Here is a 26,400-nt window from a genome sequence, read left to right on the forward strand (position 1 = left end):
ACATTAACTTTCTGGTTCTTGGCATGTATACAGGCTTGTGTCAGAGCAACTAGCTCTGCTGCTTGAGCGGACAGGGTATCAATACGGTGTGTCTCTATAACTTTAGTGTCAGTAGTCACTGCATACGCAGCGACTAGTTCTCCTGTACTTGTTCTCATACATGAACCATCCACATAAAGTGTCAGGTCGGGATCTGGTAACGGAATATCTGTCAGATCTTGTCTTGGCTTTGTCGTAATGTTAACTACTTCCACACAGTCATGTGGGTCAGGATTCGAAGTAACTGATGGTAACAGTGTAGCAGGATTTAAAACGTTGCAGCGTCTGATTTCTATGTGTGGCTGGAACAGTGTCAATTCATAACCTGTTAAACGTGCAATTGTCAAGTGCTGAGTTTGTGTTCGGTTTAAAAGAACTTCCACGGAATGTGGAACTTGTACTGTCAAGGTATGTCCTAAGACTATGGAATCACTTTGTCTGATAGCTAGGGCTGTGGCTGCAACTGACTTGAGGCACGCAGGCAGAGCCTGGGCTACAGGATCTAATGTGCTCGAAAAATAAGCACAGGGCTTGTATTGTCCTGCTTGATCTTGTGTGAGAACAGATAATGCTGTACCTTCACGTTCAGTAACGAAAAGTGTAAAAGGCTTACTGTAGTTCGGTGTCGCTAGAACTGGAGCTTGGCATAGGGCTTTCTTTAACTCATTGAAACTAAGTGTATGTTCAGATGTCCAAGGGAGGACAGTCGATACGGCTGCCTCCTGTGTCGTTAACTGTATCAGTGGTTTGGCTAGAAATGCATACTGGGGAATCCATTGTCTGCAGTAAGAAGTAAGGCCGATAAAAGCACGTACCTCCTTCTGGGTCTTGGGCTGAGGAAGACTCGCTATTAACTGGATACGGTCTGGTGTCAACTGCCTACCCCTCTTGGACAGTAAGTGTCCTAAGTAGACCACTTGCTGGACACAGAATTGAAGCTTAGAAGGGGACACCTTGTGCCCCATCTCGGCTAGGAAATACAAGACTGTAAGTGATGCTCGCTCGCAAGCACGTTCAGAACGGGCTGTGATCAGTAGATCGACATACTGGAGCAGGGCAGTGTCAGTTGGCATGTGAATGTTGTCTAGTTGTCTCTTGAGTGCTTGACTGTAAATACGAGGACTTTCTGTGAAACCTTGAGGAGCTCGTGTAAACATATAGCTCCTTCCATTTAAACAAAATCCGAAAAGGAACTGGCTGTCTGGATGAATAGGAACACTGAAAAATGCGTTCTTGAGGTCTATGACAGTGAAGAACGTGGCTTCGGAATCAATGGCTGTCAATAGGGAAGAGATGTCTGGGACAACTGGGTACTGCGGAATAATACATTTATTAAGCTCTCGTAGGTCAATCACTAATCGATATACTGGGGGTGCATTTGGATCAGTACGTTTCATGACTGGAATGATCGGAGAATTACATACATTGGAGTCAGTTTCTACAACCACTCCTTGAGCCATGAGCTCGTCAATAATTTTGGATAAGGCTGCTACAGCCTCAGGTGGCAATCTGTACTGTCTGATTCGTGGTAACACTACACCTGGCTTGAGAGTCACACGATAGGGTGTGATTTGCATGTAACCTACATCAGTTGGACCTTGCGCCCATAAGTGCTGCGGAACATTAGACAGTCTTGAATCAAAATCTCGTAATACATAGTGACCCTTAAAGTCACGTAGGAACAATCGTATTCCCTCTGGGGAACAGCATATAACTGCACCTAACTCTTTCAGTGTCTTAATGCCTAATAGGTTTTCTGGACATGACTTAGTAAGTAACAGATCAGTAGTGCGGGACAATGGACCTACTTCTAGAGTAACTGGTTTTGAAATCTCATTTACGATAGGTTTTCCTGAAAATCCAAGGGAAACATTTCTTGAGCCTGAGAGCGGAGCTCCTGGAACTTCGGCGTGACTAATTGTGGTCCTACTTGCCCCTGTATCAATCAAAAACTTTCTGTCTTTCCCTAATACTTGACTATGAACATAGGGACCTTCTTGATCTACAGGTATTTCTATGAGAGGCAAGCCTACCTCCCTCTCTAGGCTGTTTCATGAATACTGCTGGTACTCTGGATACTCAGACTGTGCATACTGGTACATCTGCGATGTAACATGCTGTGTTGCAGCAATAGGCTGCGGTGCGGTAACTGTCTGTGGTGCATTCTGTGGCTGAGGAATCTGTGAAACTTGTCCTTGTCTAGGCGGACGTGGTCTTTCTTTAGTCTTACCAGTAGCTATGTTGTGTTTCAGAACTGCACACTCATTTATAAAATGACCTGGCTGTTTACAATAATTGCAGTTCCCTTTAACGGGAGCTGCAGGATGACTGGCTTGATTCGGACCCCTCTTCTGACTGTCTTGAGGAACAGATTGTGCAACTAGTACTTTCATTTTCGTGTCTTTCATACGTTTTCTTTCGTGTTCTTGCTCTTCTCTGATTCTATTCTGATGATACTGAAGCATTTGCAACATCTGGGACGGGGTATTAGCTTGCCAGGTACTTTCGACTTTCAAAACTCGATTTTTAATTTGTGGACTTGAATTCTCGACTAATTTAGTAACAAAAAGGTGAGGGTAGGACTCACTACTTGTCTTGAGGCCACTGTTGATGCTGAAAAATTTTTCAAATCTAGAATAAAAATCACTAATATCCTCATCTTGCTTCTGTTTACAGGCTGAGATTGCATCCCAGTCTTCTTTTCTAGTTGTCAATAATCGGGGTAAAACTTGTATTAATAATTCTGGTAATTCTTTACATTTATCTCCAAGACCGGTACCTGGTACTCGTGCCTTGTCTTCAGCTTCTAGAACTGCCCAATCGATCTTTTTCTCTCCCACCTCCCATTCTTTTTCCTTGAGCTTTTCATACACCCCTGCGGGCAGCAGAACCTTTAACATTTTAATTATATCTGGGTATGTGTATTCTCCCATACGGAGCATGTCTTTTAATTCTCTATGGAACCCTGCTGGATCTTTGTCATGACAGGGAATTAATTTCTTCATCTCGAGGAGTTCCATCTTTGTTATTGGAGTGTATACAAACACTCGCTGCATTTCGCCACCCGTTCCTTTAACTGGGTGGACTTCTCGTAACGGATTCTGTCTCTCCATGTAAAATGGTTTACTTTCTGGAGGTGAGACATGAACAAAATGCGGGTTCAGAAACGTTCTATATTTGTGACGCTGTTCTAGAATGACACTAATTAAATCGGTACCTAAACCTTTCCATCTATACTGGAGTAACTCGTTCAGGATATCATGTAACGGGCCTGGATCAGAGTGCTGACCCTCATACAATGTAATGAGGTGCTGGATCATATACATACCCGCCAGTCGTTGTTCGGCTGGGGGCATTTTCAGAAACATTTGTGCCACTATTTCGTCTGGAAAAGTGGTAGAATCAGTAATCCATCGGACTGCTGATCGGGCTAGTTCTTGTTCATGCATGGTACTTAACTCACTGTAACCGATTCGTGATTTCAGAATGTGATCGGTAGCTTGGAATACTTGTTCTAGTGAACCTTGTTCTGGTGCTGGATGATGGAAAGTAGACTTGTTTTCTAGGCGTAAATGGCGATCTGGAAATCTAGATTTTCCTACATACGCTATTCTGGCGGGATTCTCGTCCTCTACCTCTTCAGTATCAGAGTTACTTTCTTTCTCGCTTACTTGTGCTGCTTTACGCTGTTCGTGTAATTTTATTATTTCTCTACGGATTTTCTTGTACATACTCTCCATAGCACCGACGGTCTTGTGTTTACCCTCGGCTATATTATCACTCCACCTTGTCAGGATTTTCATTTCGCCTGGATCTTTAGACGGGTAATCTTGTTCTCTTATTAGACAATTGATCAGAAACTTTAATATCATGAGCTGGATCTCGGCTTTCCTTTGAGACATGGCCTCGCTAATGCTTTCTGGATCATCCCCTGTACGGATGAAACGATATATTCGGTCTAGATCTTCTTTCATATTCGGTAAGGTGACTAGATACTCGGCCACCTTTCTTACGCGGAATGAATATAAAACCATATTATCCTCGCCTGGGACTGGATCATAGCCGCATTCGGCAAGGGATTTTCTTATTTCTGCTACAGTCTGATGTCTAGGCGTACGCTGTGACGCTTGTGCATGTAATTCGGATAACGTTAAACGCTTGTGTGGCGGCGGGGTTTGAGGAGTACCTCCCCCTGCGGCCCCTAAACTGGAGTCTAGGTCTACTGAGGCTCTTCGTCCTGGCAGAGTGGGAAATGGAAATGTAGGCTGGACTTGTATGACGGACTGGACCGGGGGTACCGTAACAGGTACTCCAGTGTCTGGAGGAGCGGGAAGTGCCTGATTTACAGGGACTGGCGGAGCGCGAACAGGATTTGCATATTCTGGGACTGTGTCGTCCAAATAGGACGAAATAAAAATATCAGCTGCGGTCTGTTTGTGACGTAGCTTGGTCGGAACTAATGGTGGCGGGAAATTACTGGATGCCTCTGGGGTCGCTTTTGGCAAGCCCTCGGCAAGGAGAGGATACATACCCCTAATAAGGGCATGCCTCTGTCTGTCTGACTGTTCGGCTTTGACTTGTTCACCTATCTCGATTAGTTCTTTTTCTTGTGCTCGTTCTAAGGATTCTCTACTTAATTCTGACTTTCTGATTTCCTTTTCAGTTCTTTTATGAGATTCTTTACGCCATAACTCGATGGCATCTTTCTGTGATTGTCTGGCTTTCTTTTTCCATAATGCCTCTTCTACTCGCATGATGCACTCGGCATCCCATGTACCCGATACAGGCCATCTATACTTTTCTTCTAACTGTTTGGTATACTCTACCCATAAATCTAGATACAATATGGCGCTTATGCCATGCTTCTGATACATAAAATGACCTGGACTGTCCCTAGGCGGAACAGGAACTGCTTCTTCTAACAAACCCTTTCTAGTTTTTAGCTGACGTAATCTCGAAAAGAGAGACATTGTAAACTTGAATCGGAACACAATACAATACACGAGAAACAATAACAATTTGGAGAACAATTCAGGCATACCACGACATTGGAAATACATTGAACAACATCATAACATAACAGTTCGGACAGAATATTACCTGGAATACTGAGAACAGAAACACAAGAATTTCTCGAGAACGGAACAGACTAGAGTTACTGGATGCACTGCTGAAACAGTACGGAACATACCGGTCCCGTAAAGGGACGCATCAAGACCCGTATCCACCTAGATGAACACTTCGTTTGTGAGTCTGTGTACCACCAACCCACGGACCAGAGTCAATTTAGATTGACCCTGTCTAGATACTACCCCAGTAATGGTACTCACCGGGCAGCAAGAACGGAAAGCCTCGGACTGGACTGGACTGCTACGACGACGGACGACGAACTTCGGACTTCAGTTACGGGTGGGCCTCCGGATACCTCGGACCTTTGGACTCTTGGCTTGGGCTCTGGTCGGGACTCGCCGCGTTCCTCCACCGTCTCGTTTGGATGCTGGACCGCCTCCTCCGTCTCCTCCGTGGGCCTGAGGGATACTTGAAGCAGAAATATCTGCCGGTGCACAGAAGAGTTCCGTCACGACTGCAGAGGGTCAGGGGGTCGGCGTGGCTTCACCGACGCGTGGGGAAAGGGCAAGTCCCTGTTCGGGCGCCATTATGTGGTAAATAAATAAATAATACCTCTCTTTTTGACTAGACATATATCATAACAGATAGCTCAATAAATAAGAGTCAAGATTCGAGGTAGTAGGAGTTTTGCAGGTTTAATACAGCATAAGGACAGGAACAGGACAACCTGCATAGGAATAGGATGACAGGGCCCAGCAGCTGCTGGGGCTGGGTCTGGGATGAGCGCGCTGACTTTTAATAACAATACATGAGCATATATACATAACGCAAACACATAGCATTACATTGCAGTAGGCGTAGCAGTGGGTGGAGCAGAAGGCGTGACGCGTAGCAGTCGCGAAAGATAAGGGCGAAAGTAGGTGTAACTGGGCGTATACATAGACATGTGATGTAAACGTAACAGAATATGTCATGAATGGGGCGGAAACCATGGAGGGGGCTACCTAAGGAGCCGGGACATCTAACCTGATGGTGCGCGCAAACTGGCAATGACGTATCACTAGGAGAAGCTGGGGGCTATGAACTCTGTGCTAGGAGCAGAGACTGAAGTCTGGAGAGTCAGGGCGACATGTACCTAAACAGTATCTAGTATCTGATGTTTAGAGAACATGTTGATATAAACTAGAAGTCAGGAGAGGAAAGGCTAACTTGATTCTAAGACTGGACCATGCATTATTCTACATGTAGTGCGTGATGAAGAATATTAAATGACCATTAAATGCAGTATTTCTCTAACGTGGAGACGTGAAGGCTAGACAATGACGGAAACTATTGATGCAGTTCAGTAGCTTAGGAATGCAGAGAAGGAGGACTGAACTGATAACTGGAATCATAACATATTCTTGGCAGACTCAGAGGCTGAGCCAGGCTGGGCCGGGCACTGCGAGGCAGGAAGTAAGTGAAGGGTCGAGGATACAGGTGGGGGCTGTATCGCTCCTCAGCGAAGTTTCAGGAGACAGGAGCTGAATCTGGTGTCCAGGCCCTTTTGAGGCCTAGAAACGGGGACTTTATAATAGAATAACGTGCACACTGAGAAACGTGGCAACGTAGCTTTACATAGGCCTGATATTCGTAGTATTCACGAGGACTGGAAACTGGCATACTAGAGGTGGACACAACTGTAATTGCGTCATTAATCGGACATGGGGAATGCATATGCATATTTAATCATGCACACATAACATATGATGGATGACACGTAGGGACACAGAACATGGCAAAATTTACTTTTCCACATCCTAATGAATTATTCAGATTATAAACATGAGCCATGTGGCAAGAGCGCCTCCTGCCGGTAGATTTAAGACTGGTGTTAGTCTCTAAAATGTCCTCCTCTTAATCTAAAAATGTAAAACTTGAAAAGAAATAAGTAAACAAAATAGAGAAGAACTACCTGAAGGACGGAGCACATAAAACAAAATAATGAAGACATGAATTATAATGGACTAACCCTGCACCACGAAGAAACTCAAGGCTCGTTTTGATATTTCATTACGTAGCTTCATTTTTTTTTCATTAATTGTTGATACAAAATTCCAGCCACAAGGAAAATATAGCATTGCCCAAAGTAGGAGTGAAAGTTAACAGTGAAAACGAGAGATTGTTGATAAGCAGAGCAGTGAATAATTAGGGGAGAGAGAGGGGAGGTGCTGGGGAACAGATGGCCGTGAAGCAGGGGGCACCCTTTGAAGTCACGGCCTGTGGCCGTGAATAAGTGAGGGCGGGGGGCGGGGCAGCGGAAGCCTTTGATGAGGCAAATGCTGCTGGCAAAGCTGGCTGGGGAGGGGGAAAGTTTATGGCCCAAAAGCGCGTGCCTGTGGCCACGTGAACTCGAAGAAAACCGCATGGAAAAACCCGTGGTTTCACGAGTATTTTGAGCACTTGAATTCTCGCTCCCTCAATGCGCTTGCGCGCATTGATAGGTCGCGAGACCTAAACAGTAAGTCTCTTGGGTCATTAAATCCATGACACCAGGAGAACTTATCATATTTTTTAAAAGCACTCCTAGCTGGAGCTCTGAGCTCTTCAGCTAGAGTGCAGGGCCCTATTGTGGTATTTTTTATGATTGCATTTGGTAGGCTTTGATTTTGTTCACATTTCATCAATAAAATGTTGATCCAAAATGGACAATAGCGATGGTCAGTAGATTTGTCAGTCTGCATTTGTCACATATTTTTCCACATCATTTGCAGATTTCACCCAATTTTTTTTAATTTTTTGGACTTAAATACATGAAAATAATACTGCCTGAGCATGTGCTGTGTAATTGGCCTTTTTTGCTGCATAATTAAGAACCATTTAATACTTCATATGTCCCTCAACAGTGCATATTCCTCGTAGTGGCAACTATATTTATATTACATATTTGTCTGCTTTTGTTCCACAAAATGAAATGATATAAATATTAAAATGACTTCTCGGTTCCCTGTGAAACATGAGTTTGGTCATCATAATCACAGTCACAAATCAGTCTGCGAAGCTACAGTATCATGCAGTACTGGGGCACCAAATTATATGTCAATGTTATCTAAATTATGCAGTACGAAAAAGCAAATTATGCAGCTTTATCCAGCACACTCTCAGACAGTATTATATTGATTAATTTGAGTTACAAACAACTATGTTGTTAAACTTAGCAAATTATGTGGCATGTGTATTATATCCATAATTATGCTGTAAACCCTGAGGCCCAAGAATGCGATAATTCCCCAGGCCATTACGGTTGTCCATGTGATGTAACAAAACACACATATATGCCAAATAAAATATATCATGACAAAATAAGTAGTACACTTCGAAAAAACCTATGAAAGAATAATATTAAAGAATAAAGGTCAATGTTGCGGTAGATGATACATAATAGTAAAACTCTCTACTGCACAATGTAATGCCAGGAAATGGTTATGGTGTGTACTAGATGCCCTAGTGAATGGGGAACTGTTTGCTATACAACATGTTCTTAACTAGAATTGCTGCAGTAGTTTTACTAGCCTTGGTAGTTCTTTAAGCAGCACCTAGTAATGATCATGTTACCTTCTGTTAGGCACGCGTTAACGGCACTTTTCACTTACTTGCCTTTTGCAGAGCAGCAGTTATTATTGCTAAACATAACACTTTGGCTTCACAGGACTGCAGCTGTCTAGCAAGTCAAGCCATCCTGTTGAGTATTTTGTACAGACGAGAAGGACCCAATTTTATCACCAAGGAAGGTGAGTTTGTCCTTTTGTCACCCCCTCTTACGGCGCACAGTGTTGCCTTGAAATCGATAGACACATACAATGTCGGGCAGGCACTTGCTATTTAGGAAATGACACCAACAGGGTTGAAATGCTAAATTAATACACAGTCCTTCAAGTAGCAACGACTGTTGAATATATGAGCTCATTGTAACATGTTTGTTTGTTGGAATTATCTAATAATGACTCTTTACGAGGGTTGATATATTTTATATTATGCTGTTATTGGAAAAAGTTAAGTCAATTGCTTGCCAAGGTTTAGCTGTGTTTAGTATCCTAGACGACACAGACAATCTGATTTTTCAGTCACCTCCTCTAATCTTGCAATGCCTAGTACACATAAAACACTCGAAGAAAGTATTATTTCATCCTGGTTTTCCTTCAGAGCAGGCAGAAAGGTGCTTCAAACACTTGAAGCAAACATTCTTAGATATGTTTTAAGGTTTTGCCTGAGACAGCACACACACGGCATTGGCGAAATCGTATGTTAAACATAAATAGCTTAAAGCAGGCTTAGAGCCCGCCCATTACTTATTAGTATTTACCATTGATTGGCTTCCGTGTCACTGTCGGTTCCATGTTTCTTATTGGTCACGCCTCCTGCTTCCTCCCATCCGTTTGCCTCCTCCTGCTTTGTCCCGGGACTTGTGTCCCTGCCATGGTGCAGGGACCTAGCACAGCTTCCCGTTTGCGGCCAGTGCCCATCCACTGGACGCGCTCTCCTCCTATGTACATTTTTTTTAACTTTTCGTCTTGCACTCTATGCGAGTGCATGGCATTGTACGTCTCACCCACTCAGCTTCCTCGTGTTGTTTTCCACCCCCTGTTCTTTTCATGCTCTCTCTCTCCTCCCACACACCTCCCTGCTGTTGCTTTCCACCTACCCACTGTTCGTTGCTTCTGTTCCTTCCCTCCATTCAACACTTATATTGTGTTGCTTGCTTTCCTCCACGCGTTATTAGACATAATGCACAGCAGTGCAACATGGCTTAAAGGAATAAATAAGTGCTTTGACGCAGTCAACGCTGGCCCCATCATAGTGCTTTTTACATTTATTCTAAGCCTTGTTGCACAGCAGCCCTCACTACCGTGCAACGTGTCTAAAAAAACATTGACAAAACCAATAGTTCTCGCATAGCCAAAACCTATTGGATTTAACAATGCTCATTTTTAACCCTTTCCGTACGGGGGTAATTCCCCCGCTGTGCTGGGGGGGGGCGCGCACAGCACCCCCATGCTCATGACGAGCTCAGCTCGTCATGAGGCACGGCGCTCGTGTGCTCATGACCACACCCGTTCCCGTGGAACGCTCAGCACAGCAGGAGAATTATCCCCGCGTGTGAGCGTTCCACGGCTCATGACGAGCTGATCTAGTCATGAGCACCGGAGCGCCGTGCCTCATGACGAGCTCAGCTCGTCATGAGCATCGATGAGGTTAATGGTTCTACCTGTCAAAGTTGTTTTTTTTAAACTTTTATTTAGCTGTGTTTTGGTTATGATACCTATCGTACACCTTTGTTTTCGCCATATTGTGTGACTAGTGGGTGTGGTTTCCATTGACTTGTCAAAATGCTTTCTTTCCTACCTACAAATTACTCTCTCTGCGCTTTCTGTGGCACCATGGTGTCAACACACTATGCACCACCACAAGCCACAGAGAGTGATGATATCCAGTCAGGCAGCGTTGGCGCCTGTGCTGTATAAGAGTCGCAACACCTAATCTGCCTGTATATACATAATGTCTTGATGTTATTGTCACGGGGTCGATCCTTCATACTGTAGATAGCATGTAGAATGGTGCTACAGTTCGTTTTTAGTATCACTTACTGACCCGTTTAGCTTACTGGCGAGAGCCCTTGTCATTACAAAATACACAAGATGAACATCTAGTTACAGAATGGGGCTTTTGGACAGCTGTTTTCAGCATTGGCTACTGTGATTCAGCAGGCTTCAGGCATTGGCTAACACAGTTGTCCATCTGCAGTGATACCATCACACAGCATTTCACAGATGTGATCACCCTAAAAAAGAGGAGTGCACACATACATTATTATTTTTTTTATCTTGAAGTTCCACCATTCCTACGTTCCCTATTTGTGCTCAAACTTCTCCTCTCCCATGGGAGGTTACAAATGAAGACAGGGCGGTACTAAGGAGGGACTAACAAGCCTATTAACGAATCAGAAGCCAGCATTTACAAAGGACAATGACACAAGCCAATGAAAAATATGGGCGGAGAGTGGGCAGAGCTACCAGTCCATTCTCCAATATAGCATGCCTCGCAGAGCAGTGTATGCGCTGCCCAGGCTTGCCCTAAAAATTAAGAAAGTAACTTCAGCATATCCAAGATGGTGGCACTCGCCTTTTAAAAGCGAGATCTATTGGTTTTGCCAACTCGTGAATTCCATTTTCTTTTTAGACTTTAGTCTGAGTTTATAGCGATTCCACCCACCTTGTTGTTTCTTTGCTTATAAGCTGTACTTGGACCGGCATTACGATCCCAAACCATAGATAAACACTCCAGGAGATAGGTTATATAAACCTTATTTTATAAATCTGATGAACAGTTGCACACAATCAATAGCTTTATCTTCCACAAGGTGAACATAAGAAGACTTATAAACAGTCACTAACACTAGTAGTCTTTACTCTATAGTCACTATTTCTACTTTTTATGAAAACCAATAATCAAGATGTCTTGCAATGTGTATACAACACTTGCTTCCTTAGCAACTTAGTTCCCTGTTTCTCACTGTGGGTGGCGAAGTGGTGTGTTTTTTTTTGTGAATAGATTCCTTCTGGTTGATGGAATAATAGACAGTCTATTGAGTGAACTAAAGTAGAGTGATGGAGAGTGTTAGTGTCACTAACCTATCGTACACCATTATATTACTTGTAAAGGGTTTGTTTAACCCGTTGGTCGTCTTGGTGCTCAATAACAGATGTTTATTGTTAGCCAACTCAATGGTTCTCATTTTTAGTGCAGGACTATAGGCTGAGTAGAACTGCTGGGACTTGAGCTTCTGCATTATTCGGCCATCAGAGGCTGCCCCTCAGACTACACATTTGACATTAGTTTGAGAACCCTTCCTTGAACTGGTTGGGAAATGATCATTCTGTCTGTCCTGGTTTGGGGTGAATCGTTTGGCAGATTATAATGTAAATTACTGAATTCCACACCAACATTCTCCTCCTTACCTGCTGGAAATGCACCCACAAATGCCAACGTTCATTTGTGCATCTAAAATATCATGCGGCTGCGTCATCATGGCTTTTTACTTTCTTTTGCCAATGCTGTACAGCACGGTCAGTCGTTCCAACAGCAAGACCTATTGGCTTTGCCAGTGCTTGTTGAGTGTGCTGTGCAGGTTATAGCAGGCTGCGTGGAGTCAACAACACGATCCGTGACCTTCATATTAGATACATATATTTTAATGTTGTGGCTAATTTGAAAAGCTATGCGCCTTTGCCATAGAGCAGAGAACCAACACATTCTTATTGAGATAACAATAACAGTATAGTGTGGGTGGGGGGTGGGGATGATTCTGGGGGGAGGAACCTCCTGTAAATATAAGTTAAAAGAAAATCGTTTGTATGTCTAGTGAAGGAAAATTACTGTCTTCTATGAACAAAAGAGCCAATGAAAGTCTACTTGATAAGCAACCTCGTGTGCAAATAATTGTTTAAAAAATCCCACAAGTTAAAAAAAAGAAAATATTAATTTGTAGGAAAAACTGATTATAATTTAATCTGTGAAAGACGCATGTAATATTATTTGTATTAAGGAACCAACAATGTTTAGGAATTTGCCTCCTAATGATATGTGTGTCCTGAAAATGACCTCGAGGGAAGTGTACTTAGAATTTCTGATACACCCACACCCCCCCATACATGAAGTTTACATGGTAAGTATGAGCAGCTGAGTAATAGCCTATTTGGGTTTCCAGTTTGCAAACCTCAGACTCCCATTTTGCAGCTTCAGGGCTTCATCTCAAGTTGCTTCAACAGGCGCAGAACTGTCTTCTTTTCTTCAATTGATTTTAATGCCAACTTTCCTTACATCCTAAATCCAGGTACCGTTCTTGATCATATTGAAAGGATCTACAGAAGAGCCGGCAGCAAAAAACTCTGGTAGGATCACTCTCTTTTCATTCTCATGTTTTATGTGGATTTTCCTCTAAGATAGAGACGCTCTTGCCAAGGAATTATTCATGGCTGTCAAAGGAAGCAGAAAGGCGCCTAAACTCGCTTGCGGGTCTTCTCAGAGCTGTGTGGGTTATTCCTTTTACGCTGGCGGAAGAGTGGTGCTTGCTGCTGCGCTTTGTCGGTTTCACCTTAACTTGCAGGCTTCAACCATCGTTTTACGCTGACTCTTTGCCGTTTGATGGGTAAGCCATCCTATTACATTGTATTTATTGGCTATGTGGGGACTCACTCAAACATTGTCTTGCGGCGCAGTATTGTATCAAGGATGCCATGAGCAGGAAAATACCCCCTTTCTCTGCTATAGGGGTGGTGATATACAGTCCTAATGGGGGTTCAACGGGACCCTCAGAACTCTAGATCCCGGTGCCACTGCACCTGCTGCACAAGTGGTAGCTATTCCCTATGTTCTGGCCACACTTAGTGCCCTATCAATTACAAAATTAACGCATACTTGCCCTCGTTAATTTCTTTAACCTGATTCTTCATTGGTTTTCCTCTTCTGTTTTTCAGGAGTATGGAAGAACCTAACTACACGTTATCGGCTGAAAAAACTGCGTGAGAGTTGAGCTGACGCAGCAGCCAAGTCTCATTCCCTTTTTTATTTTTCTACCCTTGATTGAAATTTTTTTTTCTTTCCCTCCACTTCCCTCCCTCATACCCCACCCTACAGAGCCAGCAGCATAGGTTTACCTGATAAAATTGATATAAGGTCTGTCTGTCTCATTTTATGATGATGGTGAAAGTGAAAAGTTATATTAGGCTTATATAAATGTGTAACTGAATCAATCTTTTTCTGGGTACAGCGCTCGGATACCTTTGGGTCACGTGAGTGCTATATAAAACTCTTTGAATAATTTAATACATTTACCAGGTGGTTAGAGCAAATGGTACAGGCATACTCTAAAGCCAGTGAAACTTGAAATTCCATTTGGTTTTAGGCGGGAAAACCCAGATCCGTCCGTTAATTCCCTGTTCCTTGATTTTTAACTTGTATTGCACAGTATTGGGTGGATTTACCATACGTTACAGTAAATTTGCATGCAATTAATCTGCCCCAGTACTGTGCAACTCATGAATGGTGGCTGATTGGTGAAACATGAGCATTACATGGGGGAAAGCAGTGCCCCTTAAAATCTCTTCCTTGTGATATTACAAATTGCCCTAAAGCCTGCGAGAACAAGATCAAGGTAATTAGGAATGGTGGGGATGCTGTTGGAATCATGTCTACATATAGGTACAGGCCTTTAACGGCAATGGTAAGTGATGCAAACACTGCAGTGGTGTTTCCCTTGGAAGCACTGTCCATGGTTTCTGGAGATGGAGTGATGAGGTTTACAGAGTTGCCTGGAAGAAGCCGGGTCCTGGGAGAGGGAGGTGGACCGTGATGGATTTCACCTGTACGTAAGGGCAAAACTCAGTGTTCCTTCCTGCATCCCTCTACGAAACAAGTGGAATGACCTAAAGAAAGAAGGGCGGAAAGCAAGAACCACTGAGAGTATTTGCTCCGAAAACTAGAAATATGCCTCACCGTACTTTGAGTAATATAAATGTAATAAAGATGTTAACTATACTACAGTGCATCTGTGTTTTCGGAAAGCTACTTGAGTATCTCTTGGCAGAAAAACAGATACTTGTCTGAGGCAAGCTACTGCCCCAATGACAGAAGACCAAGGACGGCAAGTACTGAACTGTATTCACTGTCACAGCAACTAACCAAAAGGCATTATAGGCCAGTGGGCATTATGCCTGAGTAAACACAGTGTTGGGCACTGAAACCCATGTGTTGTTATGCCAATCAGTTTGCCTGGGTTGAAAAGACACAATGGCTAAAATTGACCCAGACGTACAGACAGACTAGAAGAACGAGGAATCCAAGAGATAAATTGTCTAGAACCCAAAAGACAGTTTGCGGTTGAAACACATTGATGAATATTTGCCAAGAAGCAAGCTGGCTGCCCTTAAGTAGCTTGAGTGAGCGGGCAAATACATTGTTAAAGCACACTCAAAGATGAAACCTCTGTTCTTGGAGGTCTGAGGATTCTGGTTCCGGATATGCTAATAGAAGTGCAACCTCACTCAGTCCAACAGGCAGTCAGTTTCTATAAGCAACTCCTTCCAATAGGAGGGTGGATATGCGCCCTGTAGGGCTTTTTGGCAAAATAACATTGAAAAGTAATTTCGGGAAATACGAGTCTGTCAGAGGAGTAACTTGAATTTCTTTATGCAGATGCTGTTTGAGGCAATAAGGTGATGGAAGGAATAATTGAATTGATCACAGTCACTGGTGATCACTGAGGACTGCATTCCATTCCATCAGTTTCACCCACTATGCCACTATAGACAGAGACTTGCCATATGAAAATATTTCTTGATCCTGTTCCAATTGGAACAGTCCTGCCAGTCGAGGTACTCAATAGGGAACACAAGCAACCCAAACCAGTTTTGGCCACTAAAGCCTCATCAGCGAGATATGGCTTGAATCCTGTGGCATAGTGAGGACAGAACTCACATTGGAGCATGCCTGTCACACTTAGGATGTCAACTGCAACACGGTGAAGGATAGAATGTTTGAATTATTCTCAGCCACTGGTGATCTCTCAGGGCCTCCTTCCATGCCACTCTAGACAGAGTGTTGCCATCTGCAAACCAGTTCTTTTCAGGCTCCAGTAGGAGCAGTCCAGCCTTAACTGCTGGGCCAGGCCCTTCCAGACAGGAACTCAAACAACCCCATACCGGTCTTGGCCTTCTTAGGCATCGTCAGTAAGGCATATCTTGATTCCTGGTCCTGGTTGAGGAATACCCCCTTTACTGTACCATTGTTGATGAAATTAAAATGCATAAGCCTAGCTCAGTGAAAATTCTTCTGTGTGCAGGAGTTCAGCAAAGTAGAATTTGTCATATCTGTTTTTTTTTGTGATACATACAGACAGAACCACGCCGTCATGAGTCATGGGCGGCGTTTGCTCATGATGGCGTTGTTCCGTCATGGCCCCGCCCGCTCATTAATTCGGGGAATTAATGCCGCGTGGGCGGAGCGGCAGCCGCATGACGGAACCACGCCGTCATGAGCACACGCCGCCCGTGGCTCATGACGGCGTGGTTCTGTCATTAGCACCGCAGCACCGTGCTCACCTCCTAGTCCCCCGCACCGCGACGAAATTCGCGCCATGGGGTAGGGGTTTAACCCCTTCCACGCTGATGACGAGCTCAGCTCGTCATGAGGTACGCCTGTCGTACTCTCTAGCTCGTCATGTAACCCCGGTAATTCCGGATCTTTAGCGCACAGCGGGAAAACGCTTAGCGCGGATGAGGTTAAAAAAGGAGACATGACAAAAATAAATCATCATTAGTAACTCGGGCTGATGAATTGTGATTGTGATGTGATTGTTTTTCAATACACTAAAATTACGATTCAGCAATTTAGCTTTTGCTGCACTCCGATATATTGTGTACAGTGTCCTACCAAGCCACCTTCAAAGCCCTACATATTCCCTTTGAGGTCATCTGATCCCTTTGAGGTAATCTGAAACTCTCCGTCCATGTTCTATTTTGTGATCTTTTGCAGTACGACTGTTGTAAAGCGCTCCAATACCCTCGGGTCTGGCCAGCGCTATATAAAACTTCAGAATAAATAATAAAAATAAATAAATCTGTAACTTTTATTATGTAAAGGGTTGGCATAATTAGAATCAGGAGGAAGGGGGGATCTCTGAACCGTAATACATTTTTGACAAAGACGCATTTTTTGGGATAAAAGGGGGAACTGCACTGATCCTCGATTTATTTGACCCAGTAGACAGCGTGCAGGAAAGTTGATTCAGCTTTTATTAGCCACAGTGAGATGGTATTTTTGGCTTGAAACTGAAGACTAAATCATGGACCTCGATGAAGAGTGTTCAGGTGTTATGCTTTTAGCTAAAAGTACATATTTGTTATTTTTCAGTAGGATATTCTTCCTGCAAACTTGGGCAAGCTGGAGAAGAACCCCAGTCCTTCCATAGTTGTGTTGCATTTCCAAGTTGTTTTTAAATTCATGAATTGAGTTAATGCATGTGCGGTTTTATCCCCTGGATTGTGTTGTTTTCCTGTGCACGATAATGTCATAGTGTAGTGGTGTTCTCGAATAACCCTTCTGCAGGAAGGTCTAACAGTGAAGTCATTATTCGCAAAGCAACAAAAAAGATGAATGTGGCGAAGCAGAATCATTACATTCCCTGCTTCACGCGGCTTGTCATTTAGGAAAGGCATTCTAGCTTAAAATTATGAATCAATAAAACATCAGGCGCAATTATTACAGGCCTATTTTGTGTGTTCATAGCAAAGGGTCTGAAAACTCTCAGATAGAAGTCGGCTCCTTTTTCACGTCTTGATGGCGGTCTTAAAGGAGCAGTACTACCTAAATTCAAACAGGAAAGGAATGTTTCGCATACATGAGCTACTTTAGTAATATTTTAGTAACACGCTTGTGCTGGCATGCATTTAAAGCGCAATTATAACCTAATTTTAACACGTGGACTCTGTGTTGTATAAATGACAAAACCCCCAAATCAAAGGATTGATTGGAATAATGTGTGTGACTATGTTAGCAGGGTCTCAGTCTTTAGTCTGGTATGAATTTTCAATTTCGAATTAAATATTTGGGATGTGTCAGGCTTTCCCTATATCATAATTCAATAACCGGTATGCTATACCCAAACCTATACCAATTGGAGGTGCAAAAAGTGAGGCTCTTTTAGCGTTCTAAAATATTCATGAATCTTCATCTCTCATCAAAGTCCCCATTAAATTGTGTAAGATAAAAGTGTGGATAGCAGCCGCTACAGGTAAGCGCGGTGGGGCCGGCTTGGGTGGATTTCAAGAAAGGACCACAAGGAAAAATTAAATAAATAATGTATTTTCCCTCGTGGTCGTCTCTCAAAATCTCCCCCAGCTGGCCCCACCGCTTTTACCTGCAGCAGCGGCTGATGGATGGATTTTGATTTGGTCCACTTCTGACTATGAATGTGATCACAGCCGGACTGCACAATACAGCCGACGTATATGTGGGATCTATACAGCAGGAGCCTAGCGAGAAAGCCAACGGGACTTGGCCCAAGAAAGAGGCGTGTAAGAGGGCATATTGGCAGGGCACAGTACAGAGCTGTGCCTATAGGCGCCAGTGCCAAGGAGTTACCTCTTTCCCATCACACTTTGTCACTGGTCAATTTGTGGGGTCTTTTTAGCCCACGTTTGTGTCCAGCAAACCTACTGACAGCATGCAAAAGTGGTAGATTGTTGGTGAGTAGTAAAACAACTTTTCGCAGCAGGGTAGGGCACAAGAAAAGGTGCCAATGGTCGGAAATGGGGTGCTAGGTTGAGCGGGTGGGCATCTAGGTTGTGTCCAATCTGGACCATGTTGTAATTTTCTAATAGAAAAATTAACTATTAGTTGCGCTGTAAGCACTCCTAAAACCTGCAATTGGGCCGGTTGATGTTCTGAAGTAGCCATGTTTCCTCCCTAGCAGTAAATGACTCCCGCCCTACAATTTCGGAAACCTATGGTGAAAGTGCTGCTGTCCTCAGTCGAGTTGTCTAATGTCTTCTCTAACCACGAAAGTATACCAATGTCTTTCAATCTTGTATTTTTCTCCTATGACTGTCATGGCTGCCTCAGGTTGGTGGTACGCCACACAGCTGCGATCACCCAGAAATGTGCTTCTTCCATAGCCCCACATATTACCACTTTGCTGGTACATGGGAAGCAGGTAACGTGCCCGGCTCTCCATCCTGGTCAATGTGTGATGTGTGTCCGCCTTCCCGCTTGTAGCTACCGCTGTGTGAAAAAGCTTTGCACTTGGTTTTGCACATATGCTTACATTGAAGCTGTCATCAGTCATCAAGTATATTTTCTGTTGATGAGGTGAAATCACTTTCTCTTCTGTTAAACTGCATTATTGTTATGAGTTCACGTGCAAGTCAATATAGTTTGACTTTGTAGAAATGATTATGTATTAAAAAAAGATAGGAACAAGCTGTGTAAAATCTAGATTTTAATCCCCCACCTGGATAATTAGAAAGGGTCATTTAGTAGCTTGGGGTTCAATCAAACACATGTAGTTTAGTAGAGCTTTCTTTTTTCAAGTAGTATTTTTGCAGGAACTTAAAAAGACTCTTGGTGGCATGCAGTCCCGAGTGCCTTTTTCAGAAGCTCTCCATGGAGTTCCTCCTTTAGTTGATGGCTAGGACAAATTTACCTCTGAATAGTTACACCTTTCACAGATTTTTTTTTGCATTTATCATGAATCATCACTTTTGGTTATTAAAATATGAGTATGCTTTATGTCTTCATGTACTTAAATTACCTCCCCATTTTCGCAATGCAAGCTTTTCCATATGTCATGTCCTGGCTGTTACTTCACAGGCAACGTGATGTTACTTAAGGAATGAATACCTATCATCATTCGGAGAAGAGAAAAGGCATTGATGACATTAAACTTTGCTTGGCTTTAAAAATATCTATACAGTAGAAAGACATTTTAAAGTTAATATATATATTTTTTCTTTTCTTCGACGAAGAAGTAATAGAATGCTATGCGAACAGTAAAGGAGAACCAAACATAAGTCCTTTCAGTCACCTTATGCGCTGATTGAAGGCTCTACATTGACTGACAACAGAAAAGAGCTAAGACTTTTCTTAATAATGACTTTGTTGTACCTTGTTAAAAGGATTGATTGTGCCAGAGGCAGGAACCAGCAGATTAAGACACAGCTGGCTATGCACCAGGTGTAGCGGTTTGTTTAGAAACCTGCCTTTTTGCTCCTTAGAGGTCATAGAAGTTTCATGAAGGACCTTTATACTTGTGCCTCATGCCACTTATGACATGTCAAGAACAAACTGTTTGCATTTAAGCACATTGTAAATGTCTAAGCTGGTGCACATGTGGTGACAGGATCTTGAGCCAGAATTTAACCCTCGGTGGCATTGCTCTGTTTTTTGCCCGTAGGTCTGTGGTGCGCTTTGCTGCCAGCCTATTAGGTAAACTAGTGGACAGCCTTGCGCCATCCATCACAAATGTTTTAGTTCAGGGGAAACAGGTGAGTCTGCATTTCTTCCTGAATCTATTTTTACATGTAGGAATGATCATGAGGAACTCTAGGCACTTTGCGTTTCTGAGATATCAATGTGAATGATTTACTACATTGAGCAATGACTGGTGGCTGTTGTTTTTCTGATTGAATAGCCCAATTGTTAGCCATGATTTTGGGTTGGAAGTCATGAGCGGCAAAGCACAATAACATTTATCTGGCACCAGTACACCTTAGAAGTTAGGGGGAATGTATGAAAAAGATTACCAGTATCCTTTTTTATAGGGCGACTAACTTGTAATGCAAAAGGAACAAATAAAGGTGACACCTTTGAATGTTGTTTGGTGAGAAAATGAGTTTGAGCCTTCCAAGAAAACGTTTCCCAGGTGCAAATAGGGCACTCCCCGAGAATTAAGGACATACAAAAACTGCTGAGTGTAGTCAGTAAGCTTTATGCTTGTGTGTTGGAGTTACGCCATTTTCAAGATTCTCATTGTGCCCTGGCAAAACCATTGGCTAACAGTAGTACCACCAAAAATCTGCCCCAAGAAAATTGTGTTTCTTGACTTCAAGTTGTCCCTTACTTGGTCTTGAGCTATGACCTCTTTTCATTGATGTCAAATCCAAGTTAAGGTTTTCCATTAAAATATACTTTGGGGATTTAAAATAAGACACTTATGTTTTTGTTCTTCTAGCCCTGCTCTGGGTGTGTATGTTACATCGGTAATGGTTTATGTAGACATGCACAGGCACCTGCTAGAAACCACCCCGTGCGTAACTCACACTGGTGGACTTTAGCGTGCAAGCTGGCGGAACGTGTGTTCAAATTAATTGTTAACTTAAATACATGATTTTGGGTTCACATACCAATTGGCAACGTTCTTGGGAAATTTTGTTTTTTGGTGGTAGCGCTGCTTATCATACTGCTTTCAGTTAGCCTGCATCCCTGGTGCATGTTTTCTTTTTAGTGTCCATGCACAAAATCACAGAGTGAATCTGCTCACGTGCTTTTACTACATCACATTAAGCATAACCGGTATTGATTGTGGTGCTTTTGCTGAAGTTGTGTACTTCTGTCCTCACACAGTACTGTTAAAATGCTTATTTGGTTATTTAGGAACAATTTAAACAAAACCTGAGAAAGAAAAAACATCTCATGGATTTGATAGCAAAGAGAGATGCATAGATCTGAAGTTGCTGCTTATGAAGGGATATAAACCAAGCTGATGGATTTATGCCCTATACGCTGCAGTTCCTATCTGGACATCTACACAGCCTTCCTCTATCTCAGGAGGCTAGTGTCTCTTTGGCTGATATACAAGTATTCAGAACTTTCCGAGCCGACTAAAAAGAAAACATCCAAGCCTCTGTAATTAGTTCCATACAGTAGTAAATTAATCAGCATTTATTACCTGTATTTCATGTGAATTGGGAGGGGCAAGGCGGAATGACCCAATGTCTGCCACCTTGCTGTGCTTGTTCATCCTCTGATTACTGAGATCATAGTGGCATAGTAATCACTCAGGTGGATCAGCTCTGCACTTGTTTGCCTTAAAATATTTACACGTTGCATTGGGATTGACAGGTGACCCTCGGGGTATTTGGCCACGACGAAGCGGTGATCTCGAATCCCTTGTCGCCCGGCGTAATCAAGGATATCATCTACAACAAGTGCAGCCCCCATGACGAGCGGGAGGCCGTGCTACAGCAGGAGCTGGTGATTCATGTAGGCTGGATCATCTCAAACACTCCGGAGCTGTTCAGCGGCATGCTGAAAATACGTGCTGGGTGAGTAGAGCGCCTCCTATTGCTGGTTCTCCAAGTCTACTGCACAGCAACGTAGTTCCACTATCTAGTCTTCAATGTCTGCTCAAATTCGCTGAATGTGAAAATGTGTGAGTAGCATCAAGCCTTTGTTTGCTTCCAATTTATTGACTGTAGAATCATGACAATATTACTTATGAATACTATGTGGTATAAAACAAGTATGCATTTATTTTAAGTTTTGCTAAGTATGTTTGTCCTCTTTGGACCATCTCCTGATTTCTAGAGAAGACATTACTGGCACTTTTCAGCTGTAGTTGCTGCTGAGTTTGTAATCTTTGACGACATTTCTTGTTTTTGTTGGTGTTTGTCTTTCTCTGTATTCAGGAATAGTTTGCCACATGTTGTTGGAATGTTCATTTTCTTCTGCTGTGCTTTTATATCTTTTCATCCTCCCTACACAGGCCCTTTGGGGCACTGTCATATACATGTTTCAGACAAACCAAAGGCTTCCTGCTTCATACTGGCAGATCCAGCTGCTTTAACCTCATTGCTGCTGGCGACGGCCAACGGCCGTCGCGTGCACTACCTCAGTAGTGCTGCGCACGTCCGTTGGCCGTCACGGCCCCGCCCGCACGGAACGTTCGGCGCAGTAAAGGGGTTAAGTATTGTTTGTAATGATGTGGCACGCCCACTGTTGATTGATTGACATCTGGTTTGTAATGCAGCACTAGTTAACAGCTGCATTCTCTTGTTTTCCTCAGTATTGTATTGTGCACTTTAATAGTCGCACATTGATTCATAATAGCTATAGCTTGGTGATTGCATGGGTTCAATCAGTAATGCAAATGTGAAGGGAACTACTGTAGTGTAAAAGAAAACTGGTTAGGTTTTCTATCCTGCCCTCAAATAAACAATTTAGTGAATTTTAGCTTAACCTACTACCAGGGTGCATGTTTGCAGTTTCTGCAGTGACCTCCCACCCCCCTCCCCCCGCCGCAACAAATCCACTCATGATACATTACCTTTGCTGGTAGACAAACCATCACCACCTAGAAAGATGCCTTTCCTATTAAAGAGTTTGGAGTGGTACAATATGACTAAGTGATATGACAAAATTTAATTAGACAACAGAATCAACTCCATCAACATTCTGTTGAGGCTTACTTTCTTCAGACTGATTGCTCAACAATTTGTATACTGCCATACACGTTTGTTTCACACAAAGCCAACCATGTCTTCTTCATCTTTTGTCCACATTGGACCACTCGTAAATTTCTTTCACCGTGTTAAATTCACCCCAAACTTCCTTTATGTACTTCCGAAATATTCATCATCATAAATGTGTAGCTGTCAGTATCTTTACATAATGCATCTCCACCCCTTTACATTCTCATATTGTAAGGCACCCTCAACATAGCTAAATTACTTTAACACTTAAAGAACATTTTTGTATGCTAATGCCAACCATGTTTTAATGTACTGCATTAAATTGCTGATTTTGGAAAAGGGGGGTGGTGATGGACAGAGTTTCTGAATGATGCAGAATACTCTTACCAAGTCAATAGATCATGGTTTTAATCCATCACCGTTTTTTAGCTCACTGCACCATCCCAGCTCAGAACCTGGCTATATGCAAATTAGTCTGTTCCTGTCCCAGTGCATGATGGGAACAGGGCAAACCAAACTACCAAGCCAATTCTTATACTGGGAAGGAAACAAGCTTCCGGGGACCGGTTTCTGGCATCACAGCCTTCTTCGGCCCGGCTTGCTTGAATCCTGATGGTGCAATGAGCAAGGGACTCGCGTCTGAGTATACCCTCCCACACATAGTGTGGATAAAACCGATTTTGGAAAAGGGGGGTGGTGATGGACAGAGTTTCTGAATGATGCAGAATACTCTTACCAAGTCAATAGATCATGGTTTTAATCCATCACCGTTTTTTAGCTCACTGCACCATCCCAGCTCAGAACCTAGCTATATGCAAATTAGTCTGTTCCTGTCCCAGTGCATGATGGGAACAGGGCAAACCAAACTACCAAGCCAATTCTTATACTGGGAAGGAAACAAGCTTCCGGGGACCGGTTTCTGGCATCACAGCCTTCTTCGGCCCGGCTTGCTTGAATCCTGATGGTGCAATGAGCAAGGGACTCACGTCTGAGTATACCCTCCCACACATAGTGTGGATAAAACCGATTTTGGAAAAGGGGGGTGGTGATGGACAGAGTTTCTGAATGATGCAGAATACTCTTACCAAGTCAATAGATCATGGTTTTAATCCATCACCGTTTTTTAGCTCACTGCACCATCCCAGCTCAGAACCTGGCTATATGCAAATTAGACTGTTCCTGTCCCAGTGCATGATGGGAACAGGGCAAACCAAACTACCAAGCCAATTCTTATACTGGGAAGGAAACAAGCTTCCGGGGACCGGTTTCTGGCATCACAGCCTTCTTCGGCCCGGCTTGCTTGAATCCTGATGGTGCAATGAGCAAGGGACTCACGTCTGAGTATACCCTCCCACACATAGTGTGGATAAAACCGATTTTGGAAAAGGGGGGTGGTGATGGACAGAGTTTCTGAATGATGCAGAATACTCTTACCAAGTCAATAGATCATGGTTTTAATCCATCACCGTTTTTTAGCTCACTGCACCATCCCAGCTCAGAACCTGGCTATATGCAAATTAGTCTGTTCCTGTCCCAGTGCATGATGGGAACAGGGCAAACCAAACTACCAAGCCAATTCTTATACTGGAAAGGAAACAAGCTTCCGGGGACCGGTTTCTGGCATTAAATTGCTGACACAGTATCCTTCTGGTTTCTTGCTTTCCATTTAAGTAAAGATTCTAATTGACGCACTTCATGGGTGCATGGTACTATTTCTTCATTTTCCTACTCCCAAATACTCTACTCTCCATTCACTGGTGGCTGGACAATAATTCTGAACTTACATTCAGCTTCCCCTGCATATGTTCAATTCTGTAGCCTGGTCATTCTGGGTGATATGAAAATGTTTTTATCCTCCAGCAAACAAGTTAAGTTAAAACGGTTTGTGATCTGTTCCTTCCTGAAATTGTACACTCTACTTTTGTACCTAGGAATAATTGTCCATGGGACTCAGCACTCAATATGGATACCAACTATATACATTCTCTACTTCAAAAGTGCTTTATGGTTACTGCTCACAAACCACGTGAGCTAGCTTCAGCAAACAGCATATTTTCTTTCCTTTTTGCGATGTTTTATGTCCTTAAATGCTCTTGTTGCCTTCACATTTTTCATTAAAAATCTCAAAGAATGCAATTTAACTAACATTTTAGCACAAACATTGAACCTAATTTGCATTATTTAAAAGAGGAGGTGCGTTCATTCGTGTTTTCTGAATGTAACACTTACTGAATTGCTATGGCAAGGCTTACCTTGGAATAAATGCTTCTTGCAGTTATTGAAAATCTCAGATGCTCCATTCTCATTTGCCTTCACATTTTCAGGTGTTAAGATTAAAGTCTACTTATATATTATGCCTAGTACTCACTCAAGTGCCTTGACATGATTTATAATCTTTCAAGAAAACCAAGATACCATCCTGGTTCTAAACTCTTGCATTCATTGTGAAAGAGAGTATGCATCACTCCTGGAAGACAGAAAATGAAGAAGCAAGGACAGCGGGCATGTGATAAAATAAATATGCTCTTGCCTGAATAATACCTGCTCTTAAGTGACTCCATGTCTAGTTTCAGCGTACCTCTTTGGCAAATAAATATCCAACATAATATACTTCCCTTTCTTATGAGGATGAAATTGCATTTTCTTTCACGGACTTAAGTCCACACATATCCATAAACCACCTGTTTGTTTCTTTGCAAAGGCACGTAGAACAACCATTTGTTTGACTCATTTTGTTCATGTGCACCTTAATTGCCTAGATTATCCGGCATATCACAAATCTCCTGTTTAATCAGCACGCACTCTTGTTGTATTTTAGGAAACTGCAACATTTCTTTCTGCCATAACTTGATGATGAATACCCTTTAACTTTCCCAGCTCACTGGAGAATGTTTACCAACCTAAGCACATGTCCCATTCACTTGCTTCATTGTTATCTTTTACTTTAGGCTTTAACATAATCTCTAGTGTGCTTTGCTTTTCTCAGTAAAGACTTGCTGTTGCGCCCTACGCAGACTTCCTACTATCCTTATATACTTGTATGTAGAGTTGAAGTTCAATTAGCCACCAAGGAGTACCGTCATGCTGCCGTATGCACCTGGTGAGGTGCCAAGTTTGCGCACTTAATGCATCTTTAGAAGCGTTTTACCCGTATACTTTCTTGAACACTGTGATGTACTGGGAGTCTGAATCAGCAATTGCACATATGGTTCACTATGCTTATTTTAACCTCATATGGAAATGTTTTTTCCCTTCATTAGGTACCATATTGATAACGCCATACCATGCT

At 42.9% G+C, this 26,400-nt stretch overlaps 1 protein-coding gene across 3 annotated transcripts in view; it reads left to right on the forward strand.

Moving 5' to 3' along the window:
- PHKB (phosphorylase kinase regulatory subunit beta) overlaps positions 1 to 26,400 on the forward strand; it is a 1,437,099-nt gene that overhangs the window by 1,282,895 nt on the left and 127,804 nt on the right. For 2 of the 3 annotated variants that reach the window (XM_078669365.1, XM_078669367.1), the window contains 4 exons: positions 8,798 to 8,879; positions 12,980 to 13,037; positions 20,096 to 20,186; positions 21,763 to 21,965. In XM_078669365.1, coding sequence (XP_078525491.1) covers positions 8,798 to 8,879; positions 12,980 to 13,037; positions 20,096 to 20,186; positions 21,763 to 21,965 — 434 coding nt within the window. Of the gene's footprint in view, positions 1 to 8,797; positions 8,880 to 12,979; positions 13,038 to 18,765; positions 18,857 to 20,095; positions 20,187 to 21,762; positions 21,966 to 26,400 lie in introns of all 3 variants that reach the window. The other variant, XM_078669366.1, reaches the window with a different exon arrangement.

Source organism: Lissotriton helveticus, chromosome 12 (genome assembly GCF_964261635.1).
Source record: "Lissotriton helveticus chromosome 12, aLisHel1.1, whole genome shotgun sequence".
NCBI classification, from domain to species: Eukaryota; Metazoa; Chordata; class Amphibia; order Caudata; family Salamandridae; genus Lissotriton; species Lissotriton helveticus.